We start from the raw sequence: 20470 nt of genomic DNA on the forward strand, positions 1-20470 counted from the left end.
TTTCAAACATTAACAATATTACTCAAGTGGTTATTAAACGTTTCATTTCGTATAAGTGTATAGTTAATAATTCAAGGGAACTGATGAAAAATGCATTTTCATTTACACCCTTTTACAGTTTAGTCGACTAAATTTACTGTAGTTTTAGTCGACTATATTCTTATGACATTAAGTCGACTAAAACTAAAAACATTTCAGATGACTAAATTGTGACTAAAACTAAATGCTATTTTCGTCACAAGACTATGACTAAGACTAAATCAAAATGTGTTGTCAAAATTAATCCTGGTGGCAAACCTGCAAATAGATAACTTACGGTTGTTGTTACATTGTTTGGTTTTAAATGGTTTTATTAGCAATTTATAGAAGTGTTTCATAAAATTGTTTGATGAAATGGTTTCATAAGTATTTTTATAGAGTGATTAAACAGGCTGTTTTATTTGTTTATCTATTTGTTAACTGGAAAGAAAAATAAAAGAATAATATGCAATATGTGTTTGCTACATTCATTCAGGCTTAAAAAAATGACAATATTTAAAGTAATCCAAAGTAATCAGATTACGTTACTCACTTGAAGTAATGTAACTGATTACGTTACAAATTACATTTTGAGTGATGTAATCAGTAATCTGTAAGGGATTACATTTTAAAAGTAACCTTCCCAACACTGGACCTGCTATATATGAAGTTGAATTTTGATAATTTTTCATAAAATCAACACAAAAATGGATACATAAAGTAATGCGTGAAATATACCTCTTTACCTCTATTTATTTTGAGATGTTTTCAAGGTGACAAATAAGTGGGTGCAGATGAGCCCCACCCTGAGCTTAATCTGAGCTCACAGAGCTCTATCAGAGTCGGCGAGGTGTACCTTGCCCTCCCTCTGGAGATTAGAGGCCTTGGGAGCCCGGCTGTGAGCCCAGCTGATTACACAGGAAACACAACCTCCGCCTACATTATTGATGTCACAATGTGTGTGTGTGTGTGTGTGAGAGTGACCAGCCTTGCCTAAAAAAGCTGCAAAAGCACTCTGGACATCTGTGCAATGAATGGATACAAAAGCACATCCTTCTCATTCAGCCTCTTGAGTGTGTGTGTGTGTGTGTGTCTGTGTGTCTGTGTGTGTGTGTGTGCGTTTATGTTGCATAACCCATATCCACTGTGTGAAGCATGGTTTTACAATTCATCTACAGACCAAGTTGAGTTTACCACATTCATAAACACATTTCTAGCAGACCACACATATCAGCTTGCTGTTAAATATATTTAACAATATACTTGCCGACCTGGGTCATGTGCTTACAGTTCTATTGGCCAGTACTTTTCTATAGTATATAGTTTGCTGAGTACGCACAACCGAATTGCTGACAATCTGTGTCAGCAACATGCGCACCTCAAAACAGCTGAACACGATTATTAGAGTGGTCGTCCAGAAACATCTGTACATTTGTACCTACATTTTTTACGCAGAACACTTCTGGAACAAAGAGAGCTCTGGTTGGGACAGTTTCATACATACTATATTTGCAGGGAGTGTGGGATAGAGGTATAAGACAGTCAACAAACGTCAGGCACTGCTGAAGTAAATGTATGATAAAAACAATACTCCTGAAGTACATTTTTGACTGAAATCGCACGGCTGAGATAAACGTATGACAAAAACAACTCATTAAATTTAATTTAACAAATTAAATTTTAGACTAACATTGCACCGCTAAAGTAAATGTAAAGCTAAAATTGCACTGCTGAGGTAAATTTATGATAAAAACAACACTACTAAAGTATTTTTTTGACACAACAGCACTGCTTAGGTACATTTGTACCTAAAATGGCACTGCTGAGGTACATTTATAATTAAAGTGGCACTGCTGGAGTAAATCTACATTTAAATTATAATACTGAGGTGATTGTATGATGAAAACAGCACTACTGAAGTATATTTTTGACACTACAGCACTGCTTAGGTACATTTATAACTAAAATTGCACTGCTGAGGTAAAGGTATGACAAAAAAAACACTATTGAAGTAAATCTTTCACTGCTGAGGTAAATTTAGACTAAAATTGCACTTCTGAGTTAAATTTAGACTAAAATTGCACTCCTGAGGTAAATTATGACATCTGAGATATTAAAAAGGTTAAAGGTTAAATGTTTAATTAATACTATTAAATCACAGTTTAATTACTGTGTTTCCACAAAAACACAGTAACACAAACACAAAAATACATTTAAACTGAGGAAAAATGTTTGGTTTTATACAGATATGTTTTATTTCTTTATTCATTTAACATCTATACACATTTAGACCCTTTTATACCATCTATATATATATACGTATATATATATATATATACGTATATATATATATATATATATATATATATATATATATATATATATATATATATATATATATATATATATATATATATATATATATTCATTTACATCCAGGCCTATCCATACCTACCTAGAGCTATCTATATGATTACCCATCCATACCAGTCCAGTCTCTATATCAATCTATATCCACATGTACTTATTTCCACATATACCCATTATGTATTCAAATGTCTTTGTAAAAAAATTGAGCTCTTGTTGGGACAGCTTTAGGCTAGGCTCGACCGCACACACACACACACACACACACACACACTCCAGTTGAATAAAACACTCCAAGGACACAGTGACCTCTGAGAGGGCTCTGAAGGAGAGTGCAGTGAGTGTGCATCACAGTATGTGTGTCGGGGGTGTCCCTGTCCACAGTGCTGGAATCACTCCACTGTTCACCACACCCACTCTCACTGCAGCACACAGAGACAGAGAGCGAGAGAGAGAGAGAGAGCGAGAGAGAGAGAGAGACAGCTAGAGGGAGAGAAAGATAGAGAGCTGGGAAAAAATATGAGCCATTCAAGATAATCCTGAAGAACACTGCCACACACAAGTGATGATGGCACAGCGTGTGTCCATCAGAGATCTGCTAAGCGTCTGCCCATTATGCCAACACTGTGTTGCTCCCTAAAGCTCCTCACACTGCACTGACCTCTCCCAGTGATAATGGGCCGGAAAAGTCCTCTCCACAGCAGATGGATCATGGTGCTCACCCAGTTTAAACACTGCAATTACCAAGGCAGGAAGGCGCCTAATAATTCCCACACTGTGCAAAGGATGAGTGCACAACTAGAGCACTACAGCATTCGGTACTGTGAGAGTATAGTTGGGTATGGGACAGGTATAGATGGGTATATATCACAGGGTTTCAATACTGGCCCCTAAATCCTGTATCCTACCCTGGATATTGTTTTAGCTGAAGGTTAAATGGGTCAGGGTGGTATGAGTGGGTATGGAAGGGTATTCAAATGGATGGGTAACGCTAGAGTTGGGTATGGATGAGTATATAAATGGATATGAATATGATGGGAATGGAAATTTTAGATGGATATGAATGATATTGTTGGTATATGTATATATGGATGGACATGTATTGAGTCTGGATAGGTATTGATAGGTATATATGTGTCTGGATGGGTATGAATGTGTATACAGTACATTTTATATGTCACACCATAGCCTGTGTCTGTCCCTGTGTTATTATTATCTTGTCTACACCGTAGTCCTGCCCTGCCATCAGTGTTCCCGTCTCTGTTTCTCGTTTTTAACCACGCCTCCTCGTTTCCTGTCCCAGGTGTTCCCAGTGCTCATTGTGTATATTGTCGCTGTCCTATGAAAAACACTCATCTCCATTTTTTTCGATTTTTAGTTTACTACATAATTTGAACAGACAAACTGTCCCTCACACTGTGCCAAAATGTCTTGATAAACTGACCAATAGAAACTCTTCAAAATGACCTGAAATAAACTCTTTTTACATTGACTTCCATTAAAAGTTTACATGTTTTTTTTCTCTCTCCTGTAAAGTTGCTGTGTTGGAGATAAATGTTTTTCATTAGACAGCGACAATATAGAGTCTTTTGTTTGTTTTCCTTGTCGAGTCTTTTGTGTGTTTACTATCTATTTGAATGCTCTTTATCGTTTTGTATGTTCTATGTTTCGTGATTTCAGGTATGGAAGGGTCTTAACATGTTTAAATGCTCTGAATGTGTATAGCTAGGCATGGATTGTACTGATAGGCACAAAAGGGTATGGATGGGTATGGATGGTACAAATGGATACCAATGTATATACTGTAGATGGACAGAGTCTGGATAGGTGTGGATGGGTATAGATGGGTATAAATGGGTCTAAATGAAGAATATGAATGGTACTGATATAGGTGTGTATGAATGGATCTGGCTGGTTTGGGTTAGTATAGGTATGGATGGGTCTGAATCAGTCTAAATGGATAAAGAAGCGTATGGATGTATTTAAACAGATATAGATGGAAATCAATTGATATACTGACTGTTACAAATGGGTATAGATGGATGTAGAGTCTGAACGGGTACAGGTACAGACATCTTTAGATTAGTTTATAAATAAATATGAATAATGCAGAGTTAATACATAATACGTTATTACATATAGGCTGAATAATAGTAGTAGTAACTGATATTTTATAGCTGATGCCAATTGGGAATACTAATTCGATATTTAATAAAAAAGTAAAAGTTGTAATTGTACAGAACTCATCAAGGACCAATTCTTCACTCAGCCCTAAGTTTCTGCCATTCACACAGTCACGGCTGATGACATCTGTGAAAATTGAAAATTGCTCGTACTGTATACGAGCGTGGGGGTGGGGTGAGTCAGCGTTTCATCAAAGAGATTGCTGACACACAGCAGGTCACCAGTGGGGGTGGGTCAGGGGTGTAATTAAACCTGCTGCTGTGTGTATACCGAATACTACACACAAGATCACACTGATTAGGTGGTGTGATGCTCTGTTACATACACTACATCCTGTACTGTGGCTCTGAAAGAGAAAAAAATGTCATGTCTGTTTTAAAACTCAGTGTGGTGTAATTATTCCTCAAGTTTTATGGACATGGCTCCATTACTCTCGGGGCAGAGGCACAGGGCCAGAGATTTCTTACTCACAGGCTGTCAGAGGCACAGGCCGGGGTTTTTATGATGCTAAGCAGTGCCATTTATTAGATACAGAACCTGTAATACACTACAGAAAGCAGAGGAAGTGCTCTATGATGCTCTATAGTGTTCATATGATCCACAACTTCATTATGCCAGACTGTATTCCACTACAGGAAACGTAGGGGAGGCTCTATAATGCTCTTTAGTGTTCATATGATCCACAACTTCATTATGTCAGACTGTAATACACTACAGAAAGCACAGGGAGTGCGCTATAATGCCCTATAGTGTTCATATAATCCACAACTTCATTCTGTCAGACTGTAATACACTAGACTAATACTGTTCATATGATACACAAATTCATTGTATCAAACTGTAATACACTACAGAAAGCAAAGACATTGCTCTATAATGCTCTATAGTGTTCATATGATCCACATGCTAAATCTAACAGACTGTAATAAACTACAGTAAGTACAGGGATGCTCTGTAAAGCTCTATAATGTTCATATGATCCACATGCTCATTCTAACAGACTGGAATTCTTTACAGTAAGTATAAGGTATGTTCTGTAATGCTCTAGAACATTCATATGAACCACATGTTCATTCTAACAGACTGCAATACTCTACAGTAAGTTTAAGGGATGTTCTATAATGCTCTATAGTGTTTATATATTCCATATGCTCATTCTAACAGACTGCAATACTCTACAGTAAGTACAGGGGATACTCTATAATGCTCTATAACGTTCATATGATCCACATGCTCATTCTAACAGACTGCAATACTCTACAGTACATGCAAGGGGTGCTCTATAATGCTCTATAATGTTTATATGATCCACATGCTCATTCTAACAGACTGCAATGCTCTAAAGTAAGTGCAAGGGATACTCTATAATGCTCTATAATATTCATATGATCCACCTGCTCATTCTAACAGACTGGAATTCTTTACAGTAAGTATAAGGGATGTTCTATAATGCTCTATAACATTCATATGATCTACATGTTCTTTCTAACAGACTGCAATGCTCTAAAATAAGTACAGGGGATGCTCTATTATGTTTATATGATCCATATGCTCATTCTAACAGATTGTAACAAACTACAGTATGTACAGGGAATGCTCTGTAATGCTCTAGAATGTTCATATGATCCACATGCTCATTCTAACAGACTGCAATACTCTACAGTAAGTAAAGGAGGTGCTACATAATGTTCTATAGTGGTCATATAATCCATATGCTCATTCTAACAGACTGTAAAAAAAACTACAGTAAGTACAGGGGATGTTCTGTAATGCTCTATAATGTGCATATGATCCACACTCTCATTCTGACAGATGCAATACTTTACAGTAAGTATAAGGGATGCTCTATAATGCTCTATAACGTCTGTATGATCCACATGTTCATTCTAACAGACTGTAATACATTACAGGAAATGTAGTGGGTTCTCTATAGTGTTCTATAGTGTTCATATGATCCACATTCTAATTCTAACAGTAAGTAAAGAGGATGCTCTATAATGTTTTTATCATTCAAACACACATGCTAGACTGTAATGAAGTACAGGAAGTGCATGGGGTTTATACGATAGGAGTAGAGGCTTGTTGCAGGACCAGCACATATTCACCCACTAGACCACGTCCACTGATCCCAACAGCACCTGCCTCCTCTTCCAACCACACACACACACCATGGAAGGCAGCCATGTTCTCTGCTCCGTTCTCAGTGTGTGTAATGACACACACTCCCTGCGAAAGGAATCTTACACACACCAGCTTCCTCAGCCACCACCAGCCCAAACACTGGCAGCCGTGCACTTCTCCCACCCCCACCAGCGCCGCAGCATCTATCACACACTCAATCACACACCAGTGACCTACATACGTGTTTGTATGTGTGTGAGTGTGTGTCTCTGTCTGTCTGTCCATGTGCAATCAGTACACACTTTCTCACCAGAGACTGTGCAAATATATGTGTATGTGTAGAGAGCAGACCCAATAATACACACATACTGTATGTACGTGTACTAGGGATGGAACAATATTATCTTCTATGGTATGGTATGGTTTGATATCATTTTGTATCGTATAGTGTATAGTGTATCTAATTCATTGTATTGTGACACATTGTGTCTTATTTTATTACATTCTGTATTGTATTGCATAATAGTATCATACCTGTATTTATAGTGTCATATTGAATCATAAATCATACTATACTGTATTGTGTCATATTGAATGGAACCTCCTGACTAGCATACTAGCATGCTAACAAGCTAATGACTAATGTGTTATTTTGAAGCTAAATATGGTACTTATAGTCCTGAAGGATTATAAAGCTTATACATCTGTTCCTGAATCAGTTTCTCTGATTTTTCTATTTATATGTATATGTTTGAGTAAAATGAACATTGTTGTTTTATTCTATAAACTACGGACAACATTTCTCCCAAATTCCAAACAAAAATACTGTCATTTAGAGCATTTATTTGCAGCAAATTAGAAACGGCTGAAATAACAAAAAGATGCAGAGCTGTCAGACCTCAAATAATGCAAAGAAAATAAGTAAATATTCATAAAGTTTTAAGAGTTCAAAAATCAATTATTATATATTACTATATATTATATCATATTGTGCGGTACTGTACTGCATCCTGTTATATAATATTCTGTTGTATTGTACCCTAAAATGTGTTGTATGTATGTATCATATTTTATTACATAGTAAAGTATTGTGTTGTACCATATCACACTGTAGCCCCTAAGTAGCATGCTAACATGCTAGCCAGTGGCTAATGCGTTATTTTTAGGATGTCTTTAATATTACAATACTACAATGTAGAAAGTAAATTAAAGAAAGAAAAACACAGAATGAGAAGGTGTGTACATACAACACTATAATATTTGAAGTCATATCCTGTTATATAGGGCTTTATATTATATTGTGATGGACTGTATTGTACAGCATTTATTAAACAACATCTACAGTATCTTATTACATATTCCTGTACTATATTGAACCATATCATCTTGTATCCTCATGAATAGTTGCTAATGTGCTATTGTATTGTATTGTTTTGTATTGTATTGTATTGCAAAATGTATTGTATTGAGATACAGTAGTATTGAATCGAATTGAAGCTTAACAATAATAGAATTGTATTGGCACTGCTCTATACGTTATATGTGTATGAGAATAGATGATATATATGATGTATAGAAATACATTTCCACCCCACAATGCACCATAAAACACTACAATATTTGAAGGTGTCATATTGTGTTATACAGCGCTTTATATCATATTGTGTTGGATGAAAGTGTACAGCATCTATTGAACAGCATCTACAGTATCTTATTACATAGTACTGTATTATATTGTATCATATCATATTGTATCCTCCTAACTAGTTGCTAATGTGCTATTGTATTGTTTGGTATTGTATTGTTTTGTTTTGTATTGTATTGCAAAATGTATTGAATTGAGACACAGCAGTATTGAACCGAATTGATGCTCAGTGATAATGGAATCGTATAGTACTGCTCTATACACTCTATATGGATATAAGAATATTTGACATAGTATAGAAACACACTTCTACTCCAGCATCTAGAGTATCTTAATACAAAGTACTGTATTATATTGTACCATATCATATTGTATGCTCCTGACTAGTTGCTAATGTGCTATTGTATTGTATTGTTTGGTATTGTATTGTATTGTAAAATGTATTGAATTGAGACACAGCAGTATTGAATCAAATCAATACTCAATGATAATGGAATCGTATTGTTACTTCTCTATACACTCTATATGGATCTAAGAATAGATGCCACAGTATAGGAACACACTTTTACACAAGCATCTAGACTAGAGTATCTTATATCTTATACCATGTCATAATGTATGGTAGTTGCTACTGTAATATTTTCTATCGTATTGCAAAATGTATTGAATTGAGACACAGCAGTGTTGAGTCTAATCGATGCTCAATGATAATAGAATTGTATTGGTACTGCTCTTTACATTGTATATAAATATAAGAATATTTGACACAGTATAGAGATACACTTCTAGGGTATCTTATTACATAGTGTTGTATTGTATTGTAAAATGTATCGAATTGAGACACAGCAGTATCGAATCGAATCGATGCTCAATGATACTGGAATCATATTGGTACTGCTCTTTACAATTTATATGTCTATAAGAATAGATGACACAGTACAGGAACACACTTGTACCCCACAATGCTCATCACATCCATCCCCCCACCCCCATCACCCTGCTCTCAATGCCCCTCACTTACATTCCAGGTGTTTCTTCTTGGGTGCCATCACCTCGTGGGTGGTGGCCTTGCAGACAGCCCGGGCCACCTCAGAGCCGGTCAGGCTGTACTGGGCCGCAGCGATGCGGTCTGTCAGTGTCTGCCCAGACATCTTCACCCTTCACTGAGTGAACCACCACCAACAGAAGCAGCAGCAGCACGAGCTTATCCTGCCTGCCTTAGTCCTGCCTGGACCGGAGTGTGGGGGGGGGGGCAGGGGTTGTGGAGGGGGGCTGAGGGGGGATGGGGGGAGCACTTAAGCCTCCAATATGCTCAGGCTTGGCTTTTCCAGGCCGGGGGTCCTCTGTGTTTGCGCTGGATGGAATGGGCAGGGTCCTGTTCCTGCTCTCGGTTCTGGTCCTGATGCTGATCTGCAGTCTCGGTAGATAAGGATGCAGAACAGCAGCAGCAGCAGTAGAGCGCGCGCGTGCAAATGATGCTATTATAGCAGGTTGTGTAACTCCCACGGCGCGCGCATCCACCAGGTCCAGGTTTTGGCTCGTGCGCTCCTATATCCTCCTCTTCTCCTCTTCTCTCCCTTCTTTCTATCCTTCTTTTTCTCCCTCCTTTTCTTCCCTCTCCTCCTCCTCACCTCCTCTCCAGGCGCTCCTCCTCGTGCCTTCCCATCCGGTCGCGCGGACTCCTCTCTGATGGATGCTGAAGGATGGATGGCGATCTCTCCCCCTCTCCTCTTTTCCTTTTTTTACCCCCCTCTTCACTCTCCTCCTTTGCTCCTCCTCTTGCGCGCATGCGTCATGCTCCGCGTCATCAAAAAAAAAAAAAACAGCCCTAGAGCGTCTCGGTTTTTTTTAAACCGCCCATTCCCGGATTAACATGCTTCCTGCACCCGGATTGGCTACAACCATCCTTCCAGCGCTGTGATTGGCTAGTATTAGCATTACTAGTTACTACACATGCTAGCATTGGCTAAAATGATTATTCCTGCTCCAGGATTGGCTGGAATTCTCCTTCCAGATCATCTGGGTTAATAATCAGAGAAACACTGAGTAACAATGCATTTTTCAGTATTTACTCTGAACGAACACTGTCCTAAAATAATGACCTGACTAATTTTGTCAAGTTTTCCTGGAAACACAAAACATACAGCACTGGAAAAAAATAAGAGCCCACTGATTTTTCTATTTATAGGTATATGTTTGAGTAAAATGAACGTTGTTGTTTTATTCTATAAACTACGACAACGTTTCTCCCAAATTCCAAATAAAAATATTGTCATTTAGAGCATTTATTTGCAGAAAATGAAAAATGGCTGAAACAATGCAAATAAAACAAGTATGTTTTCATGTTCAGAAATCAATACTTGGATGATCAACCCTGGTTTTTAATCACAATTTTCATGCATATTGGCATGTTCTCCTCCACCAGTCTTACACACTGCTTTTGGATAACTTTATGCCACTCCTGGTGCAAACATTTAAGCAGTTCATCTTAGTTTCTTGTGATCATCCATCTTCCTCTTAACTATATTCCAGAGGTTTTCAATTTGCCAAAAAAAAAAACATCATTATTAAGTGGTCTCTTTTTTCAGAGCTGTAAAAAAAAAACAGAGCTGTATATATCCTAAGGCTGGGACTGGATATAATATGTCTTCCTGTGCTTTAATTTGTTAGAGTGATCCTTCCTGGACTAGACTTGGCTAGAGTACAGCTCCTTCCTGATATATGATGATGCTTCCTGCTTTTGGGTTGGTTAGAATTCAAGCTCAGTCCTGAGATACTGTTGACTACATTTATCTTACCCAAGCTAGGATAGGCTAGAATGACCCTAAGTCAACTATATTAGACAAAAAATATGTATAATTAATTAAGAAAGGCTACTGTTGTCCAAGCTATACTATTGTCCAATTAGATATTATTAAATTAATTCCTGGTTGCCTAAACTTATGATACTTGTGCAAAAGTAGAAGGGTTGTTTTAGCCAATAATTAAACAGGAAGGATTCCACTTGTTAATCCTACTACGCTGGCCTTGACTATGGGCTCTGAAAAATATATAATAAACTGTATATGGATGTACACAATTTAAACAGCATACAAAAGGACATCAGTTAATCAAAGCTTGGTTTTATTTCAACAGGTCAGTAGATTCTTAGTGACAGTTCTGCATCGCAACGTCTCTTCTCATGGCCTCCAAATGATTTTCACAATTTAAGACATGATCAGTACAGAACTAGAGGAATGAAACATCAGTGCAAATCCGGTCAGTTAATCGGGATAGATCCTGAGGTGTGCTACAAGCTCGCCACAAGGGCTCTCAGAAATACGCGTATGCTTTTTTCATCTTTAATGATATGTCTCTTATGCTAATCAGCACAACATGGAATGATAAAGAAACTTCACATCATCCAGAGGGTGGAGCTCCATCACAGCCGCCCTCTAAATACAAATAAAAGTCTTTTAAATTAAATAGCCTTTGAAAAAAAAAAATACAGTAATTATAAATACAAAAACAAAACCATGTACAAACTTCTGTTTTTTTCGTTTATATTATTTGATCCCTCGTCTCTTTTCTTTTTTTATTTATTTATTTAAAAGGTGAGGTGTTAGTGTTTATTTTTTTTCCACAGGTCAGTTTCTATGTTTTCATGTTCTCTTCTTATCTTCGTTTCTCTGCCAGGTCACGTTTTTATGAGCCCCTCCAGAAAGTCTTTCTCCACCATCTCCTCGATGTCCTGCCGGGCACGGCTCCAGAACACCTTCTGGCTCTCGGGTTTGCTGGTTTTGGCTGCGTGCGGCGTGTCGGAGGGGGAGAGGAAGGGGCAGGATCCCATGCGGCTGCTGGCTTTGCTGCTGAACACCTGGCTGAGGAGGTTGAAGAAGGGGAGGAGCTGCTCCATGCTGCGGATGCCGTACAGAGTCAGGGTCAGCCGGCCTGGTTCCCATGCTAAAGAGCGGCCAGAGCAGTCCTCCTCTGGGTTTTTCTGTGGGGACATTTGGGGTTAGATGTGTTAGAAGTGAGTTTATTAAAGGCAGTGTCAGATGCTTTGTTGGAGGTGACTTTTGTAATGTAGTGTATCAACTGGCAGAACCCCAATAAGTGTGATTTCAGGTGCAAAAAATAAATAAATAAATAAAATTGAAAAGTTACTTTATTTCAGTAATTCAGTTCAAAATATGAAACTCATATTATATACAGCTCTGGAAAAAAATAAGAGACCACAATGATGATATTAATTTAAAAACCTCTGGAATATGATCAAGAGGAAGATGGATGATCACAAGCCATGAAACCAAGCTGAAATACTTGAATTTTTGCACCAGGAGTAAAGGCATAAAGTTATCCAAAAGCAGTGTGTAAGACTGGTGGAGGAGAACATGCCCAGATGCATGAAAACTGTGATTAAAAACCAGGGTTATTCCACCAAATATTGATTTCTGAGCTCTTAAAACTTTACGAATATGAACTTGTTTTCTTTGCATTATTTTAAGTCTGAAAGCTAAGCAACTTTTTTGTTATTTCAGCCATGAAATAACAAAATGTTGTCCGTAGTAGTTTAAAAAATAAAACAACAATGTTCATTTTACTCAAACATATACCTATAAATAGCAAAATCAGAGAAACTGATTCAGAAACTCCTAATTGTTTCCAGAGCTGTAAATGTAATACATACAGAGTGATCTATTTTAAGTGTTTATTTATTTTATTGTTGATATTTATGACTTACAGCCAATGAAAACCCAAAAAAACAGAAAATAAGAATATTATAAAAGATCAATTGGTAGTTTTGGCAGTGTGGGCCGTGTGCCAAGTCCTGCTGGAAAATGAAATCCGCATCTCCATAAAAGTTGTCAGCAGAGGGAAGCATGAAGTGCTGTAAGATTTTGTGGGAAAACACTGCACTGACTTTAGACTTGATAAAACACAGTGGACCAACACCAGCAGATGACATGTCTATGACATGGTCTGTTTGTCTTCCATTGAGAGCTTCTTTAACTGCATGTTTGGGGGTTTACAGCAACTACAGCTTCTAAATGCAAATAACTCACATGGAATCAACTGCAGACGTTTCACCTGCTTAACTGATGATGGATTAATGAAGGAATAGCTTATGCAGCCCATACAATAAAGTTTTTGAGATGATTGAACTCCTGAAATAGGAATGGTTTGTTGAAAAATGGCTGCAGTTCCTGTACCTTTTACATTATATTTTTGTTTTAGCCCTTTATTAATTAAACCTAAAAGTCTACACTTCAACAGCTCCTCATTTGATTCATTTCAAATTCAGTGTGGTGGCAAGCAGAGCCCATGGACCTTACTGTATATAAAAAGAGCTGCATGAGCCAGTGCTTTTAGCTTCCGTGGCTGCATTACCTTTGCTCTTTTCCTCAGCAGCTTGGCCAGCCTCACCACGTAAGGTTTAAACTCCCTCTGGTGCGTTCCCTGTCGCCGCACCTCCAGACCAGAGTCATCTGAGGCTTCTGGGATGAAGGCCCAGCGATACCTAAAGCAAGAAACACACTTTATCACACCTAAATTATTAAATGGCTCCCCATCACACATTTATACCAGTGATTAGGGTGTAAAGGGTGATATGATCTTTCTTCAGACACATGGAGCTCCAACAATGCTTTTGGTGCTGCCAACGCAACACACTATCGGGGCTTAACACACTTGTAGGAGAACACTAATTCACAGCTAATTCTCTTATACTAGCTAACAGACACTGAGCTGTCTTGCGTAGACCGCACATAGTGATGGGATAAATGGAGGGCCATCCTACCCTTGCAATCAGAAACAGGATAGTTACTGTACAGGTGCTGGTCAACGAATTAGAATAATTTGAAATAGTGCAATCATGAAATTCTTTGAATGCATTTTTTGTGCAGAAAGCAAATCAGGTGTTCACCGCACCTGTCCTACTCGTTAGACTAATCACAGAACTCCTTACCTGGAAAAAAATTTGCTCAGCTGAGCTTTCCAAAAGGCTCATTTAGGCCATTTAACTGTGACACTGTTGTTTTATTGAATTAGAATAATGGAGAAACCATTTCATTGAATTAGAATAATTTTTATTATAATTGCAATCATCACTTTCTCAGTATTTTGTGGCTGCCCCCTTGGCTTGTATGACTGCCTGAAGTCTCCGCGGCATCGATTTGACCAGCTTGTCGCAAGGTTCTGCACTCGCAGCTTCCCAGGCAGTGGCGATGTTCTGCTTCAGTTGGTCCAGCGTAGTAGGCTTTCTGTCGCGAATTTTCCGCTTGACGATGGCCCAAAGGTTTTCAATGACATTGAGGTCAGGCGAGTTGGCCGGCCATGCCAAAACTTCAAGCTGTTTTTTAGTGAACCAATCTTTGGTTGACTTTGCCGCATGAGCCGGTGCAAGATCCTGTTGAAATATGAAGTCTTCTTCGCCGAACTGTTCCTCAACAGTCGGAATCAGGAACGTTTCCAGAACATCTTGATATACGGCAGCATTGACAGTCTTCTTGAGGAAGCAGAGTTTCCCTACACCTCGAGCGGACATGCATCCCCAGACCATAACGCTCTGGGGAAACTTGACGGATCTTTTCACGCACTCGTGGTTGTAGGTTTCGCCACCACGACGCCAGACACGTGGACCTTGGTCACCGAAGGAGATGCAGAAGCGTGATTCGTCACTGAAGACCACTTTCTGCCAGTCTTCAGCAGTCCACTCGCCGTGTTCTTTGGCCCACTTCAGCCGTTTCTCCATTTGTTTCTTGTTCAGCATCGGTTTTACTGCTGGAACGCGAGATTTGAAGCCGAGTTCGCGCAGACGACGGTAAGTGGTTGATCTGGAGACGTCAGCGCCGGTCTGCTTGTTCCACAAGTCGGTGAGCTCGGAAGTGGACTTGAACCGGTTGCTGACTGCGATCTTTCTCAGCTGCTTGTTGTCGCGAGCAGAAGTTTTTCGGACGCCGGAACAGTTGGTGCGCTTGCTGCAGTTTTTCTTGAGAGCTTTGCAGACGGAAAACTGGCTGATGCCGAGCTGCTCAGCAATTTTAGTTTGGGTCAAGCCTTGTTGGCGAAGGGCTTGAATTTGAGCCACTATTCCGGTTGAGAGGTCGCGCTGCTTACCCATGATTGATTTTACAACTTAGAAATTCTACTCAACCCTGACTTTATACTGCACAGTGAACACTCTTCACAGAAAACAAAAATTCGAGCATTTATTCTAATTCAATGAAACGGTTTCTCCATTATTCTAATTCAATAAAACAACAGTGTCACAGTTAAATGGCCTAAATGGGCCTTTTGGAAAGTTCAGCTGAGCAAATTTTTTTCCAGGTAAGGAGTTCTGTGATTAGTCTAACGAGTAGGACAGGTGCGGTGAACACCTGATTTGCTTTCTGCACAAAAAATGCATTCAAAGAATTTCATGATTGCACTATTTCAAATTATTCTAATTCGTTGACCAGCACCTGTATGTAATACATAAAGTTTTATTCAGAGGTCACCTACATCTGAAACTGTGGCAGGCTCTCAGAAGGCAAGGCTAAGGCCAGATCCAGCAGCTTGCAGGCAGACAGGTAGAGGTTAAGCCAGCGCTGGCTGTTGTAGGAGGTAGAGAAACCATTTCCTCCGGAGTATGTTGTCTCCAGCCCTGCAATAGAGGGTCCTGAGGTCCTACACACAGAAAAAACACAAAGATCTCAGCAACATGTGCAGATGTGGGACATCTTTCTTTTCTTCTGCATTTTTAAATACATTATAAATGCAAAACAAAAATTTGACAATGATGACCCAAAACATATATCGCTAACATCTATTCCAAATATTTTTGGAACGTAGTTTTTGAAGATTGTATTGTGTATTGGGTTGTTCACCTGGTGATGTCCTCATCTGCTGTGAGCTCCTGCTCCATTAGTAAAAACACCTGAACCTGAGAAGAAAACAAAGTCAAAAACATCAGGTACATTCGTGATGATCTTGAAGGGTATAGAAGTGTTAATAGTGGTGTAGGAGCTATATGTCTATATCGTTGCTGTCCAACAAAAAGCACATAGCTCCAAAACAGCAGCTTTACAGCAGAGAGATAAAACTTTCTTTACTCTTAATTGAAGTCGATGTAAAAAGAGTTTATCTCAGGTAATCTTGGAGAATTTCTATTGGCTTGTTGACACAGGAACATTTGTGGAATGTTTGTGTATTCAAATTGTGTAGTAAACTAAAACTGGACAAAAATGGAGATACATGTTTTTCACAGGACAACATCGATTGTGTGTTGTTATGTAGGTTTTTAGGACAAAACTGCATGAAGAGTATTCTTACCAGCTCAGTGATCATGGTGGGCCACAGTGAAGTGAGGTGTTGGGGGGACATGCGCAGTAGCAGCACCCTGAAGAATAGAAACACCTGCGCATGCAGGATCGGAACCTGAGGGAGGCGCAGACTCTCCACCAACCGCTCTGAAACACGAATAACTGCTTTTAAAGCACAACGGATGAATGTTCTCTCAAAGACTTTTGCAGGCTGAATTGCAGGTGTATATATATATACATAAGGATACATCAGCTCACAGATGTCTTATGCTGATCGACATCACCCTTTGCAGTGATGGGGGGAAAGAGCTCTATCTACCCACCCAGAGAGTGCAAGGCCAATTGTGCTCTCTCAGGGCTCCGGCAGCTGAGGACAAGCTACATAGTAACATACATTTTGGCCAGGTAGGGGTTCCACTGCAGGTATATAACACAAAAAAAACATAAAAAATGACCCAATGTGCTGAAACTTGCTGTATATAAACAAGTACGTATGTACCTTGGATGTCTGGTAGATATTTCTGGTACTGGTCCACCTCGCTGCTGTATATGGTGAAGGCAAGGCGTTTTAGCAGCATTGCTCTCTGCTCCAGCTCAGCATCTCGATTCGTGAACAGATTCAAAGAGCTGCTCTGTGCTACTGCTACTCGCGCTGATAAAAGAGGAATACAAACACATGAACAACAGTAAAACAAACAAACACAAACTCTTATACACCACCCATATCCTCCATCCATAGCATTAACACCACCCCATCCATCTGGCCCCCACTACCAGGCCTTATTCAAATCCTACCCTGATATTTAACATTGCCTTGCTATGAGCACATCAATCAGCTGTTAACCTCGTTCACAAGATAACACCTCACAACTTACACAAACATGCAATTTCGAGCTGGCCCCTGAGCTAACGTTTCCTTATCAATTTACATTATCCCTGCTATTCCACAAATGATTCAGAGATATCAATGGACAAACTTACTCATTAAATCTCTAAACGTGGTCTTATCGTGGGTCATCAGGTGGTCAATGATGGCTCTCCAGCTGAAAAGGCAGAAAAAGAAAAAAAGGAGAAGGCTCAAACCAGTTAAACTCCACCCACTGAAGTTAACAAATTAAATTGATAGGCTCAGAAAGCTGCCACTCACTGGCTAACGCAGGAAGAATCCATCTGAAAGAAGGTGTGGTCCATGAACAGGTCGAAAGCTTCCTTCTTCCAGGCCCTGCGAGTGTACTGATAACCACTCAGGCTGCTCAGGAGCTGGATACATGCACGGTAACTGGGAGCATTGTGGGCACTGGTATGGGAGAACAGAAAGTATTATTTCAAGCAATAACAAACACAACACAGAACATATATTTGTACAAAATATAACATAAAAAATAATAATACCCTTGCTGGAACTTTTTTATTTAAGGAACTCTTTTTTTATGTAAGGAACTCTTAGGATCATTCTACTGTCTGTTTCACCACAGTTGCATAGTGCAGCTAGCAGTGTGCTTAGCTTTGAGTCGAGTTTAGATTCTCTGCCCGAGCCCGACCCGATCCCAAACCCGAACTCGGGCCGGGCTCAAGAAAATGGTCTGTGGCGTAGAGAGTTTTTTAATGCTATTTTTACTTTGTATAAAGCTATCGCGTGTTGATCACAATATAGCTAAGTATTAAATAAAAAAAAACGCTAAAATGAATACAAAGTTATGATCACGCAGCTCTGGGTGCACATGTTGAGCTCCTCCACTTCTCTGCATTACGCACTTGACTTGCAGCACTGTGGGCAGCTGTTCTTAATAAATATGTTTTTCTTAAATAATAGGTCTATGCTTCTTCAGTGTTGCAATGATAATTAACATCATTCCGAACAGATTTCGCTCTTTTAAACATCCAGCCATTCCAGCTCTAATGTCTAGGAACTTGTGCCATAATACTGATGTCTTGTTTTTGACTTTTGGCCACTGCTGAAGGTTTAGGTCATTGAACGCTGGATGCAGGTAAATTCCTTTACTGTAAATGTATTTATAGAAATTGTCATCTATTCAGCATATACCAGATTAAGAGAGACAGATATTGTGACTGTGTGTGTGTGAGTTTTAAGTTTTAAGGAGAGTGCACCTGTGGTTGCGGAGGTAAGGAACCACGTAGTGCATGATGTTGACCAGCAGGGGAATCACCCTCTCTTTTTCATCACTGTAGAACACCATGTCCAGCAGGTGAGCCAACACCTGAAACACACATTAAAACACAGTGAAACAATGCAAAGTCAAGAATATGTGCAGTATACCATTTTTTTTTTTGCACTATAAGATGCACATAAAATTCTTACATTTTCCCAAAAATCGACAGTGCGCATTATTATCCGTTACACCTTATGTATGAATTCTACCAGTTGTAAGGAGCAGTAAAGCCACTCCACTGAAGTACAGCGTTATACAGGAGTTTCAGTTTAGTTCTCCAGAAGTATTAGCATTAGCTGCTAACCGCTGTTCAGAGGTGAGTATTATTGGCCTGTAGCTTGCTGCTAACCCCGGCTAGAGCTGCAGGAGCAGCATCAGCATTAGCTGATAACCACTGCGCTAGCTCTTTTGCTGTTCAGAGGCGAGTATATCGGTCTGCGTGTTTACCATGTTAAAACAAGCTCAGGGTTCCTCAGTGTAGTTCTGTCGGGCGGCATTAGCCACTAGCAGTTGCTAATTGTAATGCTCCAGCTTTAGTGGAAATCTGTAAATCTAAGCTTACTGTAAAGAAACTAGAGCGCTTTACTCACCCAAATAAACAGTTTCAGGAGAGAAATCTGTGTAGATTAACATCCAGAACTCGTTTGACTTTAGAAGGAAAACATGGCAACACCCCTGTTCCTACTACTAGTTACTAGTGTCGCATAAAATGCGCCCTATAATTCGGTGTGCCTTATGTATGAAAATAGACCAGAAAATAAACATTTATTGATAGTGTGCATTATAGTGTGAAAAATATAGTATGTTTATATGGTATTTCACGTCACTGGATAGCACTACATAAATTAATCAAGATATGTTAGTTCAGACAGCTTGGGAATGTCCACAACTGTAGCTGTAAGTTGTGAGGTGATATCTTGTGAGTGAGGCTGAACACTGGCCAGTGTGCTCATGGCAAGACAAAGTGAATTACAAGAGTTGGCGTAAGGCCCGACAGCGGGTGCTTCAATAGTTTAGCTTTCATGGTACATGGCAAAAGTCATGGGATATTATTCTAGTTCCTGTCCCATGACTTTTGACATATCAGTGTATGAAGGCACTTGTTGGCCACTGGCTTAATGGGTAGAACCACCAAGAGACAAGTGCCTGAAGACCCCAGCATGTGAGAAGGGTAGTGGCACGGTGTGTGTGTGTGTGTGTGTGTGTGTGTGTGTGTGTAAGTGTGTGTGTGCGTGTACTAGACTGTAAATTTACCTCTGCTAGCAGTGTGAGGGCATGAACACTGTAGACTGAAGGAGTGAAACTGGATGCCTCCATCACTGTGAGCATCAGATCTGAAACACACACACACACCAGTAAGAGACTCTCCATGTGAACATGAGCTCATGAAAACAGTCTTTTATCCACAGTGTTTATTATCTCTTACCTTCCACATCTGCCTCTAAAGTGGTCCCGTCCACCACTATCTGTGGCGAAGGCTTCACCTCCAGGTTTCTCCTCAGCCAGGTGGTCTGCTCCAGAGAAGACCCCGCTATGGTCCCGATGGCCTCCACTATCTTATGGGTCACATCCTGCATTTTAAACATTAAAGAACAGACAGTTTTAGTTCAGTGTAGAAAACAAGTTTATGATTACAATGATTTGATATGTTGCAATGATTAAAATGGCAACAATCAGAAACA

General features: G+C 39.4%; 2 protein-coding genes across 9 annotated transcripts in view; both read right to left on the reverse strand.

Moving 5' to 3' along the window:
• The window catches only part of snap91a (synaptosome associated protein 91a), a 70307-nt gene extending 60250 nt beyond the window's left edge, over positions 1–10057 (reverse strand). For all 6 annotated transcript variants that reach the window (XM_049478442.1, XM_049478444.1, XM_049478446.1 and 3 more), the window contains exon 1: positions 9357–10057. In XM_049478442.1, coding sequence (XP_049334399.1) covers positions 9357–9486 — 130 coding nt within the window. In that variant the 5' untranslated portion in view covers positions 9487–10057. The remainder of the gene's footprint in view (positions 1–9356) is intronic.
• A 1380-nt stretch (positions 10058–11437) lies between these two features.
• The window catches only part of dop1a (DOP1 leucine zipper like protein A), a 43260-nt gene continuing 34227 nt past the window's right edge, over positions 11438–20470 (reverse strand). For all 3 annotated transcript variants that reach the window (XM_007252997.4, XM_007252998.4, XM_007252996.4), the window contains 11 exons: positions 20215–20359; positions 20043–20122; positions 18727–18836; positions 17765–17914; positions 17599–17660; positions 17117–17269; positions 16628–16764; positions 16183–16238; positions 15818–15982; positions 13706–13835; positions 11438–12314 (listed from right to left, as the gene is read on the reverse strand). In XM_007252997.4, the coding sequence (XP_007253059.3) occupies positions 12012–12314; positions 13706–13835; positions 15818–15982; positions 16183–16238; positions 16628–16764; positions 17117–17269; positions 17599–17660; positions 17765–17914; positions 18727–18836; positions 20043–20122; positions 20215–20359 (1491 nt within the window). In that variant the 3' untranslated portion in view covers positions 11438–12011. The remainder of the gene's footprint in view (positions 12315–13705; positions 13836–15817; positions 15983–16182; positions 16239–16627; positions 16765–17116; positions 17270–17598; positions 17661–17764; positions 17915–18726; positions 18837–20042; positions 20123–20214; positions 20360–20470) is intronic.

This window comes from Astyanax mexicanus, chromosome 4 (genome assembly GCF_023375975.1).
Source record: "Astyanax mexicanus isolate ESR-SI-001 chromosome 4, AstMex3_surface, whole genome shotgun sequence".
Lineage (NCBI taxonomy): Eukaryota > Metazoa > Chordata > Actinopteri > Characiformes > Acestrorhamphidae > Astyanax > Astyanax mexicanus.